At 35.6% G+C, this 20,870-nt stretch overlaps 3 protein-coding genes and 1 pseudogene across 9 annotated transcripts; 3 read left to right on the top strand and 1 right to left on the bottom strand.

The window, feature by feature from the left end:
• Positions 1–119: 119 nt before the first annotated feature.
• On the top strand, positions 120–2,275 carry LOC142526159 (COBRA-like protein 10). The gene is made up of 2 exons (XM_075630414.1): positions 120–780; positions 864–2,275. Exons 1-2 carry the CDS (start codon positions 240–242, stop codon positions 2,273–2,275), a joined length of 1,953 nt encoding a protein of 650 aa, XP_075486529.1. The 5' UTR covers positions 120–239.
• Positions 2,276–5,282: 3,007 nt separating this feature from the next.
• LOC142527891 (homeobox-leucine zipper protein PROTODERMAL FACTOR 2-like) lies at positions 5,283–10,464 on the top strand. Of its 4 annotated transcripts, none has more exons than XM_075632879.1 (13): positions 5,283–5,613; positions 5,972–6,171; positions 6,708–6,979; positions 7,078–7,195; positions 7,274–7,462; positions 7,575–8,012; positions 8,096–8,197; positions 8,322–8,522; positions 8,615–8,789; positions 8,998–9,269; positions 9,411–9,506; positions 9,600–9,979; positions 10,121–10,464. In XM_075632879.1, exons 2-12 carry the CDS (start codon positions 6,142–6,144, stop codon positions 9,963–9,965), a joined length of 2,259 nt encoding a protein of 752 aa, XP_075488994.1. In that variant the 5' UTR covers positions 5,283–5,613; positions 5,972–6,141; the 3' UTR covers positions 9,966–9,979; positions 10,121–10,464. The 4 variants fall into 4 exon arrangements, with proteins under 4 accessions (XP_075488994.1, XP_075488997.1, XP_075488996.1 ...); XM_075632882.1 differs by having other exon boundaries at positions 5,284–5,613; positions 5,972–6,157; positions 6,759–6,979; XM_075632881.1 differs by having other exon boundaries at positions 5,284–5,613; positions 5,972–6,166; positions 6,713–6,979.
• Positions 10,465–11,678: 1,214 nt separating this feature from the next.
• LOC142527892 (putative serine/threonine-protein kinase PBL23) lies at positions 11,679–14,264 on the bottom strand (annotated as a pseudogene).
• Positions 14,265–14,785: 521 nt separating this feature from the next.
• LOC142527893 (tobamovirus multiplication protein 1-like) lies at positions 14,786–19,161 on the top strand. 4 transcript variants are annotated; one of them, XM_075632885.1, is made up of 12 exons: positions 14,786–14,921; positions 15,059–15,229; positions 15,604–15,694; positions 15,774–15,826; positions 16,434–16,526; positions 16,730–16,801; positions 17,564–17,636; positions 17,763–17,808; positions 17,929–17,992; positions 18,430–18,483; positions 18,593–18,670; positions 18,750–19,161. In XM_075632885.1, the coding sequence occupies exons 2-12, from the start codon at positions 15,077–15,079 to the stop codon at positions 18,840–18,842; spliced, it is 870 nt and encodes a 289-aa protein (XP_075489000.1). In that variant the 5' UTR covers positions 14,786–14,921; positions 15,059–15,076; the 3' UTR covers positions 18,843–19,161. The 4 variants fall into 4 exon arrangements, with proteins under 4 accessions (XP_075489000.1, XP_075489002.1, XP_075488998.1 ...); XM_075632887.1 differs by having other exon boundaries at positions 14,802–14,901; XM_075632883.1 differs by having other exon boundaries at positions 14,814–14,954.
• The last annotated feature ends 1,709 nt before the right edge of the window (positions 19,162–20,870 follow it).

Genomic DNA, 20,870 nt, shown 5'->3' with positions numbered 1-20,870 from the left:
GTGGAGATTTCACCTGACCAAGTCTCCTTCACTGAATCCAACACTCTCTCCCCAAATCTCAGTTTTGTTTTCTCTACCTTTTTGACGAATAAGATGAAACATAATTTACGTTCTTTTTCCGACAAAGATCAAATATTCCATTTTCATCCGAGTAAAGCTTAGATGTTCTGAAGCAACAAACTCAGACAAACAAACTACTATAGTCAGACGGACTTCGAACGAGGAAAAAAATCTTTAAAATGGTCTTGAGATTGCTACTCTTTTACGGTTTCTTGAATTTCTTTCTAGTATATGCTGTCAGAGCTCAAGATTACGATGATGACAATAAACCGCCTCCAGAACAAAGTAACTGCAACGGGATCTTTCTCACGTACACTTTCGTTTCTAGAACAAGGGAGTATCCCTACATAAAGAATGCGAGTGCGCAACCCTGGGCCTTCAAGTCCATGGCAACAATACTGAATGCGGGCATGGACGATCTCAAAGGCTGGAAAATATTCATTGGGTTTCAGAATCGAGAGATTTTAGTGTCTGCTAGCAACGCAATTCTTGAAGATGGAGATGGATTCCCTGCTCCTGTGGGGAATGGAACTACACTTGCTGGTTATCCGCAGACAAATTTGAAAAATTCAATCGAAACAGCAGGAGATTTGAGCCAAATTCAGACTCAGATTGAATTAACCGGAACTCAATTTGGGATTAGGCCACCGGGATATCCAATGCCACGTATTATCAAGCTTGTAAATGATGGTTACAAATGTCCTGCACCGAAATCTCGTTGTAAAAACTGAATCGATCCCTTTCAGATATTTGCATTTTTTGCTTGCATATTGTCTACTAAACCTGTTTCTGTAACTTAACAGCAACAACTATGCTAGTTTGTTGTGTGAGGGATCCAAAGTTCAAGATCAAGAACACAGCAACCAAGTACTTACCACGTCAAAAAGGCGATCTCTCGATGTCTTATGATGTATTGCAAGCTTACGGTAATAATTATCTTGCTCAGGTGACAATCGACAACCGAAATCCTTTGGGGCGGCTAGATCACTGGAACTTAACATGGGAGTGGATGAGAGGGGAGTTCATATACTCGATGAGAGGGGCATATACCCGTAAGAAGGACAATCTGGATTGCATCTATGGTGCTGCAGGACAGTATTATCAAGATTTAGATTTTTCTAAAGTTATGTGTTGTGAGAAGAGGCCCATCATCGGTGATCTTCCCCAAGACAGGGAAAATGACAAAGATGTTGGCAATTTACCAAATTGCTGTAGAAATGGTAGCTTGTTGCCGACAATAATGAATCAAACCAAGTCAGTGTCAGTTTTCCAGCTTCAGGTGTATAAACTTCCGCCTGATTTAAACCTAACGGCTCTGTATCCTCCCGAAAAATGGAAAATCCAGGGCGTGCTTAATCCACAGTACAAGTGTGGGCAGGCAATAAGAGTTGATGCCACCGAGTTCCCTGATCCAGGCGGGCTCCAGGCCACAACAGCTGCAATAGCAAGCTGGCAAATTGTATGTAACATAACCCGGCCCAAAACCAGACAGGCACGGTGTTGTGTTTCTTACTCAGCTTATTACAATGATTCTGTAATTCCGTGCAACACATGCGCCTGCGGTTGTGAAGATACAGTAAAATGTGATTCAAGTTCCCAAGCGCTGCTTCTTCCTCCGGAATCACTTCTTGTTCCTTTCGCAAACAGAACAGAAAAAGCGGTAGGATGGGCAACAATCAAGCATAATCGTGTTCCTAGGCCGTTGCCTTGCCCTGACAACTGCGGGGTTAGCATAAACTGGCATGTTTCCACCAACTACAGGAAGGGATGGTCGGTCCGAATCACATTATTCAATTGGATGGAAATGAATTTCGAGGACTGGTTTGTGGCGGTTCAGTTGAAGAAATCAGGCCCTGGTTTTCAAAAGGCTTATTCTTTTAACGGAACATTGCTTGAAGATTTGAACAACACTATTTTCCTGACAGGCCTGCCCGGCTCAAACTATCTGATCGGGGAGACAAATGGGTCAGATCCTCTGAAGGATCCGAGGATATCTGGTAAGCAGCAATCAGTACTGACATTTACGAAGAACCAAATACGTGACATCGAGATTGTAGATGGTGATGGATTTCCTTCCAAGTTGTTCTTCAATGGTGAGGAATGTGCGCTTCCCACGCAATTTCCAAGCGCAGATGCTAGGTTATATCCTCTAAATTTTAAGCTTCTTGCATCTCTTGCTTGCATGATATTTTTGTTAGATAATGTGTCCAGCTAGCCAAATTATTATTGTTTGAGTTTTATTCCCTTTTATATAAAAACAATTTATTTTAATAATATTTTACAGTTTTATTCAATTATAACATTTACTTTATCGATATGTTTGTGCAAGTTGTATAGATAAAATCCTTGAATATACCATATATAACATGAGATATGTCTCTCAACGTAAGATCATGAAACTCATTAAAAAGTGTACTGTATATTCTAAACTGATTCCTAGTTGATTCAGCCGTCTAAAATAAGGATAATGTCGCTCGAGTTTGAGACTAACATATGTTGTAAACGTCATGTTTTATTGGTAAGAGCATAAAGATGTCCATTCATACAGATAAATGATCATTTGATGATGCACTGAACAACCCTCCCTTCGGAATTTACAAGTGGTTATCACTTATCGAGTTGGATAGTATGCGATTATGGTTTTACATCATTAGCTCTTTGACCCGAGACAATGTGGAGTCTCAACGTACTAGCATGTACTTTGATCCGTTTACCGACTTCGTTGAAGGTTATCAGGTGACGATGTTAAGTGTAGTTTCGAAGTTCGTAGGAGTCAATGCATTGTAGTCGGAGATCCACCGCTCACCTATGAGTGAAGATATCATATGTGCTGATTAGTTAATAGTATAAGAAATTTTTGGTCAAAGTAAGACATGTGTATTTTGGAAAGACGTTTCCTCAGTTGTACATACCATATCACTATATTACTCAAAGATATATCGCACTGTTTTAGAATTCATTTGCAACTCTCAATATATCAATGGTTACAGATTTGATCGAGATATATGAGTTGAAGAGACTGTACTGTACGTTGACCACAACTTAAGGTTTTTGCAAGCAATATCAGTGATTACTAAGGGATCATTAGGAGATGTTACTAGACTCTCTTACCATGATCCGATGAGTGCAATCAGACTTGAGTTCCGACGTTCTTGATCTAGGGTTGATGAAAATAATAAGCTAATTATGGTAAGCCCGAATATGAAAAAATGTTGTTCTAAATCACATGGAGTTGTAAACCATTGAGGATAACACAAATATTGAATTTTGTGTTCTCATTAAGATAGTCAAGTTCAAAATCGAAGTTGAATTTGGCAATTGTAGTTTGATGGAGATCAAACAAATTATTTATAAAGATGTTTATAAGTTGATTTCATATAATGAAAGATGTGAAATTTAGCTTAACAGCTAATTAAACGAGGAGAGTGGAAATGTTATGTTTTAGTCAAGGATTTCACAAAACTAGCAAAGACAAAAAATGAATCAGTGAAAAATTTTGTCCTTCGAAATTTTCAGTTTTCACTATGTGAACGAGATTGGTACAGTCCATACATTGAAGTCGTCTGATCATCGATCAGAGTTAAATACCTAATATTTATTTGTTGAACAATGTAAGGCTGGTGAAATGAATATGACAAAGCAACGTGGGGTAAAATAATTGATAATAAAATTCAAACATCCAATTATTGGATGATCTTGTTTTTTGTTTTTGGGCTTGTGACATTTCCCACATTAATTATAATTATATTATATTATAAACTACAAATGTGTAGAAAGCGACTTTAGACCAAAATAACAGAATTTGCAAGAACTAATTTAGTGTAACGATGCTCGTCCTAATTAATGTATGATATTAAGACATACTCTCAGTATAAATCCATATCATGTCATGCAACGTAATGTGTGTACAGAAATAGGGTCCTACGTTAATTATGACGATATTACTTGGATGTAATAACTGTGACAATCGAAACGATGTCATTTGCAATGCTAACATCCGATACCTTTTTCTAAAATTAATGGTATGAATTTTGCAAAGAGGGTGAAATAATTTTAAAAATGAAGAAAATAAATTAACAGATGACGTTATTATCCATTTCCATTCGAGTCGTCAATTCGTATTTTATTTTTTAATTTCTAACCAAAATTATTTTAACATGCAAACAGAAAACATTTATTTGTTTCTATTTTTTTTAAAAAAAATTATAATAATCAAATATAAATATAAAAGAAACAACAAGAAAAACATATCATGATTTATTAAAAAAAATTTAAAATATCCTTGTTTTTCCCTCCTTGATCATGTTCCTTGTTTGAAGTAATTTTATCAATTTGAATATATATATAGCCAAAAACCAAAATTATAGATATTAATTTTATAGAATTAATTTATTGTGTGAATAAAGAACTTTGACAACAGATTAAAAAACTTGATTAGGGGTGTAATAATTGGCAAAACCAATCCGAATCACCAAATTACCAAAATCGATAAAATCATTGCAATGCTATCTGAATTTTTTCTAATTGAATGTATTCTGATCTCAAATCGGAAACCATTGCGGTGGAACATAAACCATATCTTAATTTTGATTTGCTTCGATTTAGATTTACATGTTCACTTCGATTTCAATTCGTAAATTTATTTTACTCTAACCCACTCTTTTGACTTAAATACATAACTTTTTTTAAAAAAAATTAAAAAAATAAAAATTAACAAAAACTACGAAGACCCAATTAAATAACAAGAATGCTTGACATAAATTATAATTTTGCTAGTGAATTAACTTTTGAAATAATTTCATTTGTGTCGAAGTAAAAAATTGATTATATTTATCGTCTTCTATTACAATAGGAAATTGGGTAGGTATCTTGTGAGACGGTCTCACGAATCTTTATATGTGAGACGAGTCGATCCTACCGATATTCATAATAAAAAGTAATATTCTTAACATAAAAAGTAATATTTTTTCATGGATGATCCAAATAAAAGATCCATATCACAAAATACGACCCGTAAAACCGTCTCATACAAGTTTTTACCTAGGAAAGCGTATTATTTGAGCATGGAAATTTATTGCTTTCATTATGAATTTGGGGTTAATTTTATAAAGTATCATATTGTGGTTAATTTTTATGGAGCAAAATTAAACATGGGATACCAACCTCGAAGGTCCTTCTCCTTTGTATAGACAGTGGGCTCTCTCCCCACACATATACACAGCCATTAATGCTTTGCAATAACTCCTCCGCTACCACATCTCCTCCACCTGTTCGCCTTTCTCTTTGCTTCACCTTCTCGAATTCATTCTCTTGATTTTTATATATCGATTTCTTTTAATTTCTCTTTCCACCACAGTCCCCGTCTTAAATTCTATTCACAAGAAAGGCACCATCTGCAATTAAACTTAAAAAAAAAATCTTTTTATACACATTCCTGGTAAAAAAATAAATAAGAGAGACAAAGAAAGTGGTGTTTCAGCCTTAAAAAACCAGATCTCAACCTTCACTCTTCCGGTTGACCCTAATTCTCGAATGGGGTGGTTTACGAAAGCCGTAAGTTTTTTTTTTTAAACAATATTTTGCATGCATCATTTCGAGTGTCAAGTTCGAAGATCGATAAGTTTCTAATACACCTGTCGTCTTTCTTCTTTTGTTTTATCTGCTTGCGGAGAGAGAAGATTTGAGTAGGATCTTATATATATACATATAAATATATATATATAGCTGGTGTCAAAAGGCGGTTTCACGCTGTCAACCCCTGGTTTCCTTTTTTTTTTGTCTGTATTCTTTTTGGCACGTTAAGACAGAGAAGATATATAAAGTTTTCTGTGGAAACCGGAAACTGGAAAACAGAAGTCCATTGTTGGTCAGCTGGTGTTACATGTTACCATTTCACTTGTTTTTGACTCAGGCACTGCCGGAAGACTCTAGTTAAACTCAATGAACTGGCTTTTGAAAGCGCCCTTAAAGCTTAACCCGAATTACGAAGAAATCAAGCACCAAGCTTTCTAGGGTTTCTTGGTAAAGACCTGCAACTTCCATGATGGAATTAATTTCCCGGCAACTCAGAAGATCACCTGCATGATTCGAAGGAATAGTTTAATTTGTAAGGTCGGTATACAATGATATCATGAGCTGCATCTTTTTTGAATTAAATAAGGACTCTCCTTTTTCAACAAGTTAAAGGTACAAATAAGTTGTGGCTAAAAATGCAAATTCAACTATCCCACAGCTTGTTTCAATGGAGTACGGTCTCTGTCAATAGTCGGCCATTAATCACCACGCAAAATTACTCATTATAAACTTTGAAGTTTTTTTAACAAACATACTCCTGAAGGTGTTTCAGCATTTCTTCTGAAGGCGGTGAAACTCGATTTTAGAGAAAAAAAAAATTTATTCTTCTAGTTTTTTTCGTTTGAGAATTAAGTGTCTGTATTGTTAACTTCCGCCTGGCCCTCGCCTAGTTCGTTTGTAAATGGCTGTTTTCATGTGCATATATTTCTTGTAGATAATAAAGAAAGAGATCTGTTGACTTGATATCATCATTAATTGCTTGAAGATATCTTCAGATTTTATTGTGTTGGTACCTTTATTTATTTTTTCCTGGTGGAAAATATATCTGATTTCACTATAACTTTTTATGTCAGATTAGAGACTACTATAGCTTTTGGGCAGACTCCATTACCATTATATTTAAGATGTTTCAGCCAAACATGTTTGATAGCCACCTTCACTTGCTGGATATGGGACATAAACCTCCGGAAAACGAAACGGATCTTATAAAGGATGATGAATATGAAAGCAAATCGGGGACGGAAATAATGGAAGCCCCCTCTGGCGATGACCTAGATCCAAATCAACGTCCCAAGAAGAAACAATATCATCGCCACACGCAACTTCAAATCCAGGAGATGGAATCGTACGTTCAATGTTATAGTGTGATTTACCATTGATATGTTGTAAAGGGTCATTTTCTCTTAACGATATTGATCCATTAATTTACTCATGTTTTGACAGATTTTTTAAGGAATGCCCGCACCCTGATGATAAACAGAGGAAGGAGCTTGGCCGTCGATTGAATTTGGAGCCATTGCAAGTTAAATTTTGGTTTCAGAACAAGCGTACACAAATGAAGGTGAAGTGTATTTCTTGATCATTTTCCACTTTTTTCTCTTTTATGAAAGTTCTTAAACTGTGAGTGAAAGAATTACAGGCTCAACACGAACGCCATGAAAATACGCAGCTAAGAACTGAAAATGAGAAGCTTCGTGCTGACAATATACGGTATAAGGAGGCTATCGGCAATGCTACTTGTCCAAATTGTGGAGGACCAGCCGCCATAGGCGAGATGTCGTTCGATGAGCAGCATCTGAGGATCGAAAATTCTCGATTAAGAGAAGAGGTATATAAAATTGAAGAACTTGAAAAGTTCAACTCTTCGATTCCATTTTCAAGAATATAATTTTGAGATCTAGTATTCTGGACCTATGTCAATGATATACATATGTTTTTAGATCGATAGAATATCCAGCATTGCTGCAAAGTACGTCGGAAAACCAATGCTCTCGTATCCACGTCTTTCTCCGGGAGCATCTCGTTCACTTGATCTAGGAATGGGGAATTTCGGGCCTCAGGCAGGCGATGCTGGGGGGATTTATGGAGCTGCTGATCTTCTTAGGACAGTATCTTTCCCTACGGATGCCGACAAGCCAATGATCATCGAGCTTGCTGTTGCAGCAATGGAAGAATTGATAAGAATGGCACAAGCAGGAGAGCCCTTATGGATTCCCAGCACTGATAATTCTGCAGAGACGTTGAATGAAGACGAGTATATGCGGACATTCCCACGAGGGATTGATCCGAAGCCTTTGTGCTTGAAATCCGAAGCTTCTCGTGAGTCAACTGTTGTGATTATGAATCATGCCACTCTGGTGGAGACTCTAATGGATTCGGTATGATTTTGCATAGGTGCAATATCAAATGATAGAGTTTTGCTCTTTTGCAAAGTGTTTCATGTTACATTTGATATTTACAGAACCACTGGGCTAGTCTGTTTTCAAGCATCGTATCTAGAGCGATGACTTTGGAAGTCTTATCTTCTGGTGTGGCTGGAAACTATAATGGAGCGTTGCAAGTGGTATGTCCGGAGATTAGGTGTACTAATTTGTTATTTTAATTGTAATTTTTAAATTTTAAGATATCATAATAGTTATCAAATTTTATAGAGTCTATTCCTATGATACTCTTTTGTTTAACATCAGATGACTGCCGAGTTCCAAGTTCCCTCTCCCTTAGTCCCAACTCGCGAAAACTACTTTGCAAGATATTGCAAACACCATGCTGACGGGACTTGGGCTGTTGTTGATGTTTCTTTGGACAATTTACAACCTGCTTCCTTACCAAGATGCAGAAGAAGGCCATCTGGTTGTATAATTCAAGAATTACCAAATGGTTACTCAAAGGTACAAGTAATGCCAGCCATTTTAAATTTCAGTTTATGTTGATAATACAATAATGTTTATCTTCTCAGATGTGCATCTCTGTTTATTGCTAGGTTACGTGGATTGAACATGTCGAAGTGGATGATAGAGCGGTTCACAACATCTACAAACCATTAGTCAATTCTGGGCTTGCATTTGGTGCCCGACGTTGGGTTGCAACGCTTGACCGACAGTGTGAACGACTGGAAAGTGTTATGACTAATAACATTTCAGCAGGAGATGGTGGTGGTACGCGTGTATTTATTATCCCTTGAGGCATAATGATCGGATCTCTCTTACGACAATAAAAAATTCCTTATTTTTCTTCAAAAAGACCTGTGAAAGACCCATAATGCTACAATTCGACTATTTGATTGGCCTCTTTAAAGGGGATTGTGGGGTTAGGTGTTCTGAATCCGTGGCTTTCAAATTTCTAATTGGCACGTACGTGTTGCAGTGATTTCTTCCCCGGAAGGTAGAAAGAGCATGTTGAAGCTGGCCGAGAGAATGGTGATGAGCTTCTGCACAGGCGTTGGTGCTTCAACTGCACACACGTGGACAACTTTGTCTGGAAGTGGCGCTGATGATGTTCGAGTAATGACTAGGAAAAGCATGGATGATCCAGGGAGGCCTCCGGGTATTGTGCTTAGTGCTGCCACTTCATTTTGGCTCCCAGTTCCACCAAAAAGAGTGTTCGATTTCCTACGGGACGAGAATTCGAGAAGTAAGGTACAGTAACTTACGGTGCTTTTATATAATTGTCAAGTCCAAGAATTCATCAATTTTCAATATTATTCACTCTATATAGTTTCAATTCTTTCATTTATTCTTATTGCTAAATCATTTTGATTTCTTTCTGTGATATTAAAGTGGGATATTCTCTCAAACGGCGACCTTGTTCAAGAAATGGCGCATATAGCAAATGGCCGTCATCCAGGAAACTCCGTCTCTTTACTACGTGTCAATGTGAGTTCAATAAATTCGAAAATCATTTCCATATTTTCCCATGTTATAATTTTGTATCGTAAACTGTAAAACCATTATTGTTTCTTACTGCAGAGTGCAACTTCAAGCCAAAGCAATATGCTCATACTACAAGAGAGCTGCACTGATTCAACAGGATCTTATGTAATCTATGCTCCAGTTGATATTGTGGCTATGGATGTTGTCTTAAGTGGGGGCGATCCAGACTATGTAGCTCTTCTACCATCTGGTTTCGCTATACTTCCTGATGGAACAAATAATTCGACGAGAGAAATTCCCGAGGTTGGGTCCGGCGGATCTTTACTGACTGTGGCCTTCCAGATATTAGTCGATTCTGTTCCAACGGCAAAACTTTCATTAGGCTCGGTAGCTACGGTTAATAACCTTATAAAGTGCACTGTTGAAAGGATCAAAGGCGCTGTACTATGTGACACCGGATGACCCAGAAACTTGTGGTAATTTTTCCTAGTCGATAAGCAGACTGAAATAATTAGTCAAATTTCAGTAGCTTCCACTTTCAATACCCTTTAACTTGGATCAATAGCAGTACGTACATTATCATCTAACATCAGTTTTCTTTGTCTTGTACGTTGTAGCGACAACAGAGATGGACTAACAACGATTTGTTTACGGGCATGAAACAAGGGTAGAAGTCAAGAACGCACCTTGCTTTAATCCTCTCAGTACGGTGCTTTTTTTCATGAGAAATCAGATAGATTTATACGGCTCGGCAAGGGTAGTTGGTTCGGGCATTGACTCTGTCCATTGGGAATCATGTAGTAAACTACAGCTTGATATTTACGTATGTGTGTCATGTTTCTGTGTCCGTGTCAGAACTAATATATTCTTTAGGCATTTGATAGAAGTCGGGTTAGTAGGAACACCATGGAACCATGAAATCTTGGCTCTTTCTAACGAACATGCAGTGGTTTCCCTTGCATTTGTATTCTTATTTCTACTGCTATTTTGTCTTGATCATGAGTTAAGATATTTTCGGATTTGGTTTTTCGCCATGTTAACTTCTATAAGCATTTCAAGGGCAGAGGATAGCCAAACTATTCAATCTCTCTTGACTCATTGTGGTTCTCAAATAAGATTTCAATAATTTTAACTTGGAAAAGCTTCTCTCAGCTGATGCTATAGTTACAGGAATAGTCAATAAAATTTGATACGCAACCACAACTGTAGTAAAAACATCCATTTTCAATGCAAACTCCAAAATTTTAATGGCTTGTCCAAGATTTATTTGTGTCGTAAGCTTCAAGAGGTAGCATCTCTTGCAACATTTGTAATTCTAAAAGCAAATCATGAGCATCAATATCAGACGCATCATCCTTTTTCAAAGCAGATTCAAGATTCACACAAATTTCAAAATTAGGTTGTGAAAATTCATACCTCTAATCTTCGACGATAAAAAATTTACTAAGGGATGACGAGGAGCAACGATGAGTACTGAAACAAAATTGAGATGATAGAAGACAATTGGAATGGAGGTTAGAGATTGGTCAGATCGTATAGCTTCATCCGCCGAAATCGAAAATTGAGTCTTACGATTTGAGTATTGAAAATGCTGCTGTTATAATTTTTTTATAATATTTAGATCTTATTATATATATAATATAATTAAAGTAATTATTTGGGTCACAATACTATTATATATATATATATATATATATTAAAAAAATTTGGGGCCCCCATCAAAATGGGGCCCTGGGCATGGGCCCAGTTTGCCCTTAGGAAAGGGCCGGCCCTGGCTCTCCGGTGACAGCAGCTGTCAAATTTTAAAACAATTTCAATGCACTTCTAAAATGAGCTTTCTTATAACGGAGCGTGTAATGACTTCTGACCTTGAAATCTATCAGCTCTCGAAGAAATCATTGCCATACGCAATGACATGTACAGTATCCTCAAAATAAATTTATATTTTTTTGGAAATGTTAATGCATATGTGCCATTTTCCTATAGTTAAAAAATAGAAGGTGGAAGAAAACACCAGGGAGACAATTTGCAAAAGATGGAAATAGTTTTATATGGCTTTTAGTTGTGATAAAATCTAATAGTACAACAGACTAATCAAAGCCTAAACAACAGATGGTCCATATCTTTTACATAAAGAAACAATCAAGAATTGCTCAATTCAGAGCATCGGCCTAAATGAAGAAACAAACAAACTCGATCGTTATATTTATCCTTCAAGCTGTCCAACTTTAAGCACACTATGTTAATCAACACATTAGATGTCAAAGATAGGTGGGCGTGTTGGCTTCTCATTACTCGAGTCACATCAGGTGCGGAAATGTGTTAAAGAAGTGCTCATACCAGGAATTAATGGGCTCCAACATCATGCATAATACATTATCAAAACCCATTTCTTCTCCTTGACCTGGAGCCTCTGCCACAAAATAAGCAATCGATTTTAGAAAAGGTAAAGAAACCGCATTTGCACATTGGTATCCTTGTCTAGTTTCTGGTTTTTAATGGTTTCTTGTTATGAAGAAGAGAAGGAAGAGTAGAATCTGGTGTGTTATTTTCTCTATTATAAGTTGCAAATCTCCAGGGGATTAATGATGCACACCTGAATTTAGCTGTCAAAGACTCAAAATCTTGAAGCTGATACAAAGAGAGGTGGTAGTTGACCCTACTCCTTGCTTGTAAATAAATTTTCACGAAAAATTCTCGCAAGAGTTTATAGGCACAAATAAAAGCCGAAAACGAAAACAATAAGACGGCCAGATTTCCTTATCATTCCGCTGTAAAATGAGAGTTAAATTTTGTTTTAAAAAAATGATAGCTCAAGTATCTTTACATAAGTATAGCCGAAGAGAAAATGCATGCCGCTGTCTAAATATAGTCCCTATTCTAACAATTCTCATACCACATTATCCTTTTTTCTTCCTTGCTTACCATGATTCTAGTGTGGCATATATGTAACAAGAATATATCGTTCCTGTCCTTATTCAAGGTCTTAGAAAATTTCTTTACCTCAGTAATTTTTTACGTATCTGTTGCACTCATATCTTCATCTGTTCCCATGGCTAAATATTCAAGTGCAGTGACAACGTCCCCAATGAGAGGTCGTGTGCTGGCTTCTTCTTGAAGGCACATAGCTGCAATAGCAAGAGCTTGATTCAGACCCTTCTCCGGATACTTCCCTTCAAGCAATGGATCCGCCATCAACGTAAAGTTGCTTCTGTCCTTGAAAAGAGGCTTTGCCTGCGCACTCGAGATTCAAAACATCCCGTTTCAAAATTGCTCAGGATAAAATATCGTTCGACCTGTGAAACTGGAGCATGAGTTCAATAAATTTGATTGAAAATAAGTTAGTTAACTAACCCATTCTACTAGATTCTCCTCTTCAGCTGGTTTTGAGTTATCTGTTGCTTTCCTCCCTGAAATTATCTCAAGAAACACAGCCCCGAAACTATAAACATCAGATTTAGTGGTAAGGTGGCCCGTTTTCGCATACTCTGGTGCACAGTAGCCATACGTCTCCATCAATCTAGTGGACTCATGATCCTCTCCATCTTTTGGACCCAACTTAGAAAGTCCAAAATCCGACAGCTTAGAATTGAACTTCTCGTCCAACAATATGTTAGAAATCTTGAAATCCCGGAATATTATTGACGGGTTTGCTGTATCATGCAAGTACTCAAGTCCCTGTGCTGCACCTTTAGCTATCTGCATTCTGGTGTACCAGTCCAGAGGCTTCTTATCAGGTGGCAAATCTGTAAACATAAAAAAATAGCAACTTAGAAATTGAACCCAGTTAGACAAGATTCTTTTTCCAACATTAATATTATAAAATCATTCTGAGGTATTTACCATGAAGATGATCTTCTAAAGATCCATTTTGCATGTATTCATACACCAGTATCCTTTGGCGGCCATCTGCGCAATATCCAATCAAATTTACCAGATTCGGGTGGTGAGCGAGGCTTAATGTCATGACCTCTGCTAGGAATTCCCGGTTTCCTTGAACCCCATTTCTGTCAAGCTGCTTCACAGCAACAATCTTGACAAGAATAACGTGAAAATTATATGTTGAAACATAACTTGAAACCCAAAAGTAGTAGAGAGGTGGCAAATACTTGATTGATATTCTTAAGATGACCTTTGTAGACTCTTCCAAAGCCTCCTTCACCCACTAGAAGTTCAGAACTGAAGTTTTCTAGTAGCAATCGCCAGTTCACGAAAGGTGAATACTTTGGCCGGAACTCTCATCACATTTCCATGCCTTAGTACATCTTCAGCTATCATCCTTTGTTTTCCGTTACCTTACAAATATTTTATGATCAAAACATTGTGAAAGATCGTGTTACAATGTCAGACAACCTTCAGAGTCGATCTTCAGATGTATGAAATTTCTCAAGAACATCACAATCCACGAGAAAAATAAGAAAACAAAATATGAAACGAAAAAAAAGCTACATATGTTTCTGATTCTAACCTGTATTCATAGAAATACTTCTGGAGATTGGGAATAATTCCTCCCCATTACCATCATATTTCTGTGATGCCTGAATTTCATTGACATAACTTTTGGAAGTTTTTAATGGATTCTTCTTCATTGTCCTTGCAAGAAGACAGAATGCCTACCCCTCGTTTAGAACCTTTTTCTACTTGGTAACAGAATCTGTGCATTCTTTGTATCCATTGTTCTCCATGAAGCTAAGATCAAATAGGGTGCCCAACATAGCTGGGGAAAAAAAAAAGAAAAAAAAAGGTGCCCAACAAAATTTATTGATTAATAATTATTAAAATTACACGACAGATTGGAATAAAATGAGGATCTTGAACGAAAACACTTTGTTTTCAAGCATAATAGAAACAACCACTTTTCTTGCAGATTAATGAAGAGATTCCACGTTGCAATTCAGACTCGGATTTCTCGGTCAAGCTCATATAAATGCTATGTGAGAATATCTAATCTATCTAAATATTGAAGTATACATGTTTTGTTGTCTAAATTATTAAAGAGATAATTAATCATGATGAACTATTTTCAAAATGATTAAGCACAATATGGGTGCGCAAATATTGGAATTACACGTCAATTATAAGACATCATGTTATAATTTATTAAAATTTCTATAATATCATTTTACAGAACAATTTTATGAGACGAATCATTGAACTTTATTTTTCATAATATGAATAGATAGTTTAAGAAAACATAATTTATTATAATTAACTAAAAATGGTTAGAGTAAATAAATCATTAGTTTTACGAAAATTGTAATAAAGCTGAATGGATAGATAGATATCAGGCACAAAACGTTGGTAACAACAGTCCTCGCTGGCATGGAGTTATCCCATCCCGATCCAGAATAATATTGGCGTGGCCCAATTGTAATATAATTTATTTTTGTCGTCACAGGTAGAAAATCCCTAATTGATGTAAGAATCTTCGCGTTCCCCTCTTTTCTTCGGGTTTTCTCTTCCCTTTTCGATTTGATCTCCTCATTCGATTCAATATATATTTAATTAATTATTGTGTATTCGATAGCTAATCATATTTTAATTTTTTGGAAAAGGAGAGCTGAGTTGAAACGATGAGAATGCCAATGAGCTTTCCGGCCATTGATACCGGAGTCGGAGAATTGTCTGCCGGTTGGTGGAATGAGATCAATGAATCCGTTGAGTGGCAAGACGGAATATTCTTTGCTCTCTGCGCTGCTTACGCTCTTGTTTCGTTAGTTGCTCTCGTATGTCTATCGATTAACAATTTCGGTTTAATTGGAGACGGACTGGATCATTTTGTTATTAGTGTTGGGTCTGTGTTTGTATCTATTTAATTAATTTGTTGTGTGCATTATGTATAAATTTTTCTTCGTGATTCACAAAAATCAAATCTTGTTGTTTTAAAGTCATTTTTGTGAAGTTGTCTTGTTGTTCATTCAGTTTTTCTTCTTAATTTTTTTCTTGTTTACCGTGTTTTGGCTTCGACCCACTTGGTGAGATAAAGGTTTGTCGTTGTTGTATGATGTTTTGGCTTCGTGTTATTATTTGCTTTTGAGGACTTCTATTAATCGGGAAATTTTTTTTTTTTTTTTGACTTGGTGTCTTATCTTCTCTGCAGATTCAATTGATAAGAATTGAGCTCAGGGTGCCCGAGTATGGTTGGACAACTCAGAAGGTTTTCCACTTGATGAACTTCATTGTGAATGGAGGTATGAAAATCGCTGCAAATTTTGCCTACATGCCTCTTCTTTGAATTAATTATTATGTCGCTCTTTGCACTCATTTCAGTGCGTGCTGTTATGTTTGGATTTCACCAGAAAGTATTTCTTTTGCATCCTAAGGTAAGGTTCACCTTCCCAACTATTACTGATTCTATTAAAAATTTTGGCTCACGTTATGTACTTCTACTCCGATAAATCTTCTCTAAGATAAAAGCTTGTCATTGTCGTTTAAGGAGCTATAAATCATAATGTGTTAAATAACCGGTAGCTTTCGAAGTCTTTCTGAATTTGATTAATAGAGAATGTTTTTGGGGAAAAAACAATGATATTTCCTTGACATACACATAGTGGGTTAATCATCCTGGTTTAATTATCGGTCATCTTTTTTCTTTGTGGTTAGTCCTTAGAAATTCTGTTTTACTGTTCGAGTAGTTATTGTTGTTTTCTGTCTCTATAAACATTTCAAGCTTTATTGTGTATGATTTACTTTAACAGTTGTTAGACACTGATGATAGAATAGTTTATCTATTTCTACTGCATTTTGTGCTGACAAACTTTCTCTTAGAATCTTTTTTATTCAGTTGAAAGGTGCATAATAATTGAGTACTGTGTTTTTATGTCTGTTTAGCACTTGCAATTGTGAACTTAAGGATCATCTGTGGACTATTTAGCTGTTTAGTGGTTTTATCCTCATCTGCTGATATGAACTGTAAATGTAATTAATCAGGCACTAACTTTGGTGCTGTTGGATCTTCCTGGCTTGCTGTTCTTTTCTACATATACCCTTCTTGCTCTTTTTTGGGCCGAGATATATCACCAGGTATAAGTGTAGAGTTATTGACAAACTATGACTGAATTGGAGTATGAGTATCCAAATGCAGTCAATAATTGGTTATTGGCGGGAGGAATTCTCTCCAGTCCTGATTGAAATGTTGGTGAATTCAGATGCTTGTGACTCGCAAATATCAACATCTTTATGTGACATGAAAATTCACGGAAAATTGTATTCTTGTATTTGGTCAGGCTAGAAGTTTGCCAACAGATAAACTGAGAATTACCTACATTTCTATCAATAGTGCCATTTACTTCATACAGGTTAGTGCTTGTGTGTGCATTTGATCTTCAGTTTTGGCTTATTTACTGTTATCTCTTGATTCTATTATATTTGTGATCATTGTCTATATTTGGAAGTTAGCTTCTTCTATTACATTATCTCATACCTTTTAACTTTCAGGTCCTCCTTTACTCTACTTTTCTTGTCTCTTTCAGTTTCATGATTGAGTTCTGTAGGCATAAATTGTCTAGAACTTAGTATCTCTTTTGTTTTTAAAGTGTGGTGGATTAAAATTCAAAAGAAAACTTTATTCATAAATGGAAGGCATAGTTTGTGGAAGCTGTTCTAGCTTTTCATTTAACTCGCCAAACATACCTACGACGCCTATATTATGTAAGAATTATGTTTTCTTGGACGACCTCCAGTATTGAGTTGTCATCTGTTTACCTTATCGACTTATTGGGCATAGTTTGGGGAAGCTTTTCTAGCTTTTCATTTAACTCGCCGAACATATATACGATGCTGGATATATTATGTAAGAATTATGTTTTCTTGGACGACCTCCAGTATTGAGTTGTCATCTGTTTACCTAATCGACTTATTGGGCATAGTTTGGGAAAGCTGTTCTAGCTTTTCATTTAACTCGCCAAACATACACACGATGCTGGATATATTAATGTAAGAATTATGTTTTTTTGGACGACCTCCAGTATTGTGTTGTCATCTGTTTACCTAATCGACTTATTCTTATATTTGTGTCTGGTTTGATTGGCTAAATACGGTATTAGCTGTGTTGACAACAGGTTTGCATCTGGGTATACCTCTGGATAGATGATAATGCCATTGTGGAATTCATTGGAAAGATATTTATTGCAGGTCAATCTATCCTGTTTCTTTGGTTTAATTTTTAATGTTTATGTTTTGCTGTTTGGCTTTCTTGGTTCCCCTAATTTACTGATAGATGACCTGCCTGTTGCTGATTGTCCTCTTTAATTTCTGCAGTGGTTTCATTTATAGCAGCTTTGGGATTTCTGATATATGGAGGGAAGTAAGTGATAATTTCTTCTTATATGCCCCTTCTGCATAATTTTTTTCAACTGATCTCTTCAAATCTCACTTTGTATTTCCTTTTTTTCTGCTTCTCTGAAATTATATTTTCGTTGTTTAGGCTATTTTTCATGCTGAGACGTTTCCCCATAGAATCTAAAGGAAGAAGAAAGAAACTGCACGAGGTTTGTGAATCGAACCGGGTGTACATCTATAATTGTGGTGTACTGGTTTTCTGAGAATGAAAGCCTTCTTGATACAATTGAGTTTCTGATGGTTCACGTATTGAAACTGAAGGAAAACATACTCAGCGCTTTTTTGAACAGGGGGGGAACTGTGTTGCAGTATTTCGTTTTTGTTTCTATATCAATCATCATTAAATATTGTGTTCTGCATTATCTTGGGATGGGTTAATGAATAATTACTTGCAATAAAGTGTTATAACTTCTAGTTTAAAGTACACATATTGGACACTTTTGTGTGTGTTTGGTGAGTATTCTTGTTTTCATTTGAGGCCTCGTGGGGCCAAGAGCTTGTATGTACTGTGCTGCATGGTAGGGATATAGCTTATCCATGCTTTCATTTGAATTTTTCTTTTCTTTTAAGACATTTCTTGTTACAGGTCGGATCTGTGACAGCTATATGCTTCACTTGTTTTCTTATAAGATGCTTCGTGGTGAGTTATACTCTAGTGTCTAGACTCGCATTTATTGCTGGGTCTTGTTTTCTTTTACAATTGCTTAATTAGCTCCTGGCTGAGGTGAGGTTATTCCCTTCTAATGCAGGTTATGCTATCAGCGTTTGATTCAAATGCATCACTTGATGTACTGGACCATCCTATGCTAAATTTAATCTACTATACGGTACTGCTTCTGTCTTTTGTTATAGGCCGACCTGTGAGTATTAGATAATTGTGTGTTCTAATATAGATTATGAAAACAGCTTGTCGAGATCCTACCTTCGGCTCTTGTTTTGTACATTTTGCGTAAGCTGCCTCCCAAAAGAATATCGGCTCAATACCACCCCATCCGCTAGTGATGAAAAAAGCTTGCGCCACACCATTACACAGGCGCATCTCTTTGTGGTTGCATCACTCTTGAAGGTACCCACGGTCCCAATTTTAGTCGGTGGAATTGAGTATCAAATAGAGCCTGGAAGAAGATTGAGATTCGTTATTTGCGATGGCTCACGTCAGGAATTTCTTTTCTTATGCCTGTATTTTATGCTCGAAATGACAGTTGAATTAATTGCCTAGGTTTTTATGCTTGGAAAAGTAAGTTGTTTTGTCACAGTAGCTATAAGTTTCGAATATCTTTCTGATTTAAACTACGTCCATATTGCGGGTCTGCACTTTTGTTGTGTTCTCACAACATTTTTACGGTGGCACATGTAATTTGAGGAACACTCTTGGTCATCCTTGGACTGGTTCCTAATGCACAGATTAATTAAAACAAAAGCCGGGAATGCTGTTGCCAAGGATTCTTTGGTTTAGTTGCAAATGTGAATTAATATAAATTTGTAATCTTGTTAATTAATTTTTTTATGAAAATAAATATTTTTTCAATTCTAATTTATTTTTTTAATGATTTAAATTAATTTTAATAAATATAAATTATAATTATAAATATTTAATTATCTATCAAATTATTTTAAAAATATTTATAATTATTTTAAAAAAAAACAATAATATTGTAATTATTACTAAAATTTTATTTAACATTAACATTCAAAATATTATTATTATTTTAATTATTAAAGTACATGCATGTTTACAAATTTATTTTTAATAAATATATTTAAATTAATTTTAATAATATAAATTATAATTATAAATATTTAATTATCTATCCAATTATTTTAAGAATATATATTTAATTAGCATTTGGGGTATTTTGGTCATTACAATAAAATTTACAAAATTAATCCATCATTTTAAAATCATACCAAACACCATGTTATTTATCTCATTATACTATTAATCTATATATGTCATTTTTTAATTACTCTAATTATTAATCACTTACTTATCCTATCACACGTACCAAACGGAGCTTTACAGATTTTTACATCAATATCTTTATGATTTATGAAGTGTGTCTGTGCGACTTTCTAGAAACCGATCAAACACATCCCAATATTAACCAACTCGTAAGCCAATAAATTATGTGAAACGTCTTATTCTGGCGGAGGAGCAAATCCGAGGCGTCAATAGGTATTCTTAATTATTCAGGTGAATCTGAACGATTTTCACCGAGTTAAAACCCTCCTCGATCTAGATAATCTTTAAACTTACCCAACACTTGTACCATCAAACATCTGAATCATATACTGATTTACAATTTAAACACACAACCAAACCGATTAAATAAAAAAGATAAAAATTTGTGTGAGAAAGTGTCACGGGTCGTAGTTTGTGCGACGGATCTTTTATTTAGGTCATCCATGAAAAAATATTATTTTTTATGCTAAAAGTATTATTTTTTATTGTGAATATGGGTATAGTTGATCCGTCTCACAGATAAATATTCGTGAGATCGTCTCATAAGAAACCTACTCAATAAAAAAAATGGTGTTATAGCTTGTAGGATTATGTTTTTAAACTACCTGTGTCAATTTTTTTTATAGATTTTGTAGGACATTCGCTGATTTACCAACAACTATCTAACTCAAATATTTTAAATCATTAACCAGATCAATTATAACATCCAAGGATTCAATCATTTAAAAACTAAAACTTGAAATTTGATCGGATTAATATAATGATGATGATGTGATATTAAATAATTTTCTAAATAATTTTGAGCACGTGTGGAGATGCGGGTCCCTACCAGATTTTGACTTTTAAGGGCTCATTTCAATCATCGTTATCTTAAATTACCATTATTGATTCGCTTAATTAATTAATTATGGATTGGACTCCAACATTAGTGGCATGCATCCCACCCCGTCTGTGTTGCCTTATATGTTAATAATGACTTCAATTGAGGCTGCCCACTTTCATACATTAATCTAACTTATAATATTAATTAACATTGTTCTAGTTGTTATTGATTGTAAAATATA

The sequence above is a fragment of the Primulina tabacum genome, chromosome 15 (genome assembly GCF_025594145.1).
Source record: "Primulina tabacum isolate GXHZ01 chromosome 15, ASM2559414v2, whole genome shotgun sequence".
In the NCBI taxonomy this organism is placed as follows: Eukaryota; Viridiplantae; Streptophyta; class Magnoliopsida; order Lamiales; family Gesneriaceae; genus Primulina; species Primulina tabacum.
Note: the sequence above shows the minus strand (reverse complement) of the source record. Positions and strands in the feature narration are given on the sequence as shown.

What these genes read in the sequence shown, in the direction of transcription:
- LOC142526159 (XM_075630414.1), top strand. Translation starts at nt 240, where the DNA reads ATGGTCTTGAGATTGCTACTCTTTTACGGTTTCTTGAATTTCTTTCTA. An exon ending in TCCTGCACCGAAATCTCGTT is followed by an intron (nt 781 to 863) that starts GTAAAAACTGAA and finishes GTAACTTAACAG; the next exon opens with CAACAACTATGCTAGTTTGT.
- LOC142527893 (XM_075632885.1), top strand. Translation starts at nt 15,077, where the DNA reads ATGAGAATGCCAATGAGCTTTCCGGCCATTGATACCGGAGTCGGAGAA. An exon ending in GTGCCATTTACTTCATACAG is followed by an intron (nt 16,802 to 17,563) that starts GTTAGTGCTTGT and finishes TGTTGACAACAG; the next exon opens with GTTTGCATCTGGGTATACCT. An exon ending in GAAGAAAGAAACTGCACGAG is followed by an intron (nt 17,993 to 18,429) that starts GTTTGTGAATCG and finishes TTCTTGTTACAG; the next exon opens with GTCGGATCTGTGACAGCTAT.
- LOC142527891 (XM_075632879.1), top strand. Translation starts at nt 6,142, where the DNA reads ATGATTCGAAGGAATAGTTTAATTTGTAAG. An exon ending in GGAATAGTTTAATTTGTAAG is followed by an intron (nt 6,172 to 6,707) that starts GTCGGTATACAA and finishes TTTTTATGTCAG; the next exon opens with ATTAGAGACTACTATAGCTT. An exon ending in ACGAGAATTCGAGAAGTAAG is followed by an intron (nt 9,270 to 9,410) that starts GTACAGTAACTT and finishes GTGATATTAAAG; the next exon opens with TGGGATATTCTCTCAAACGG.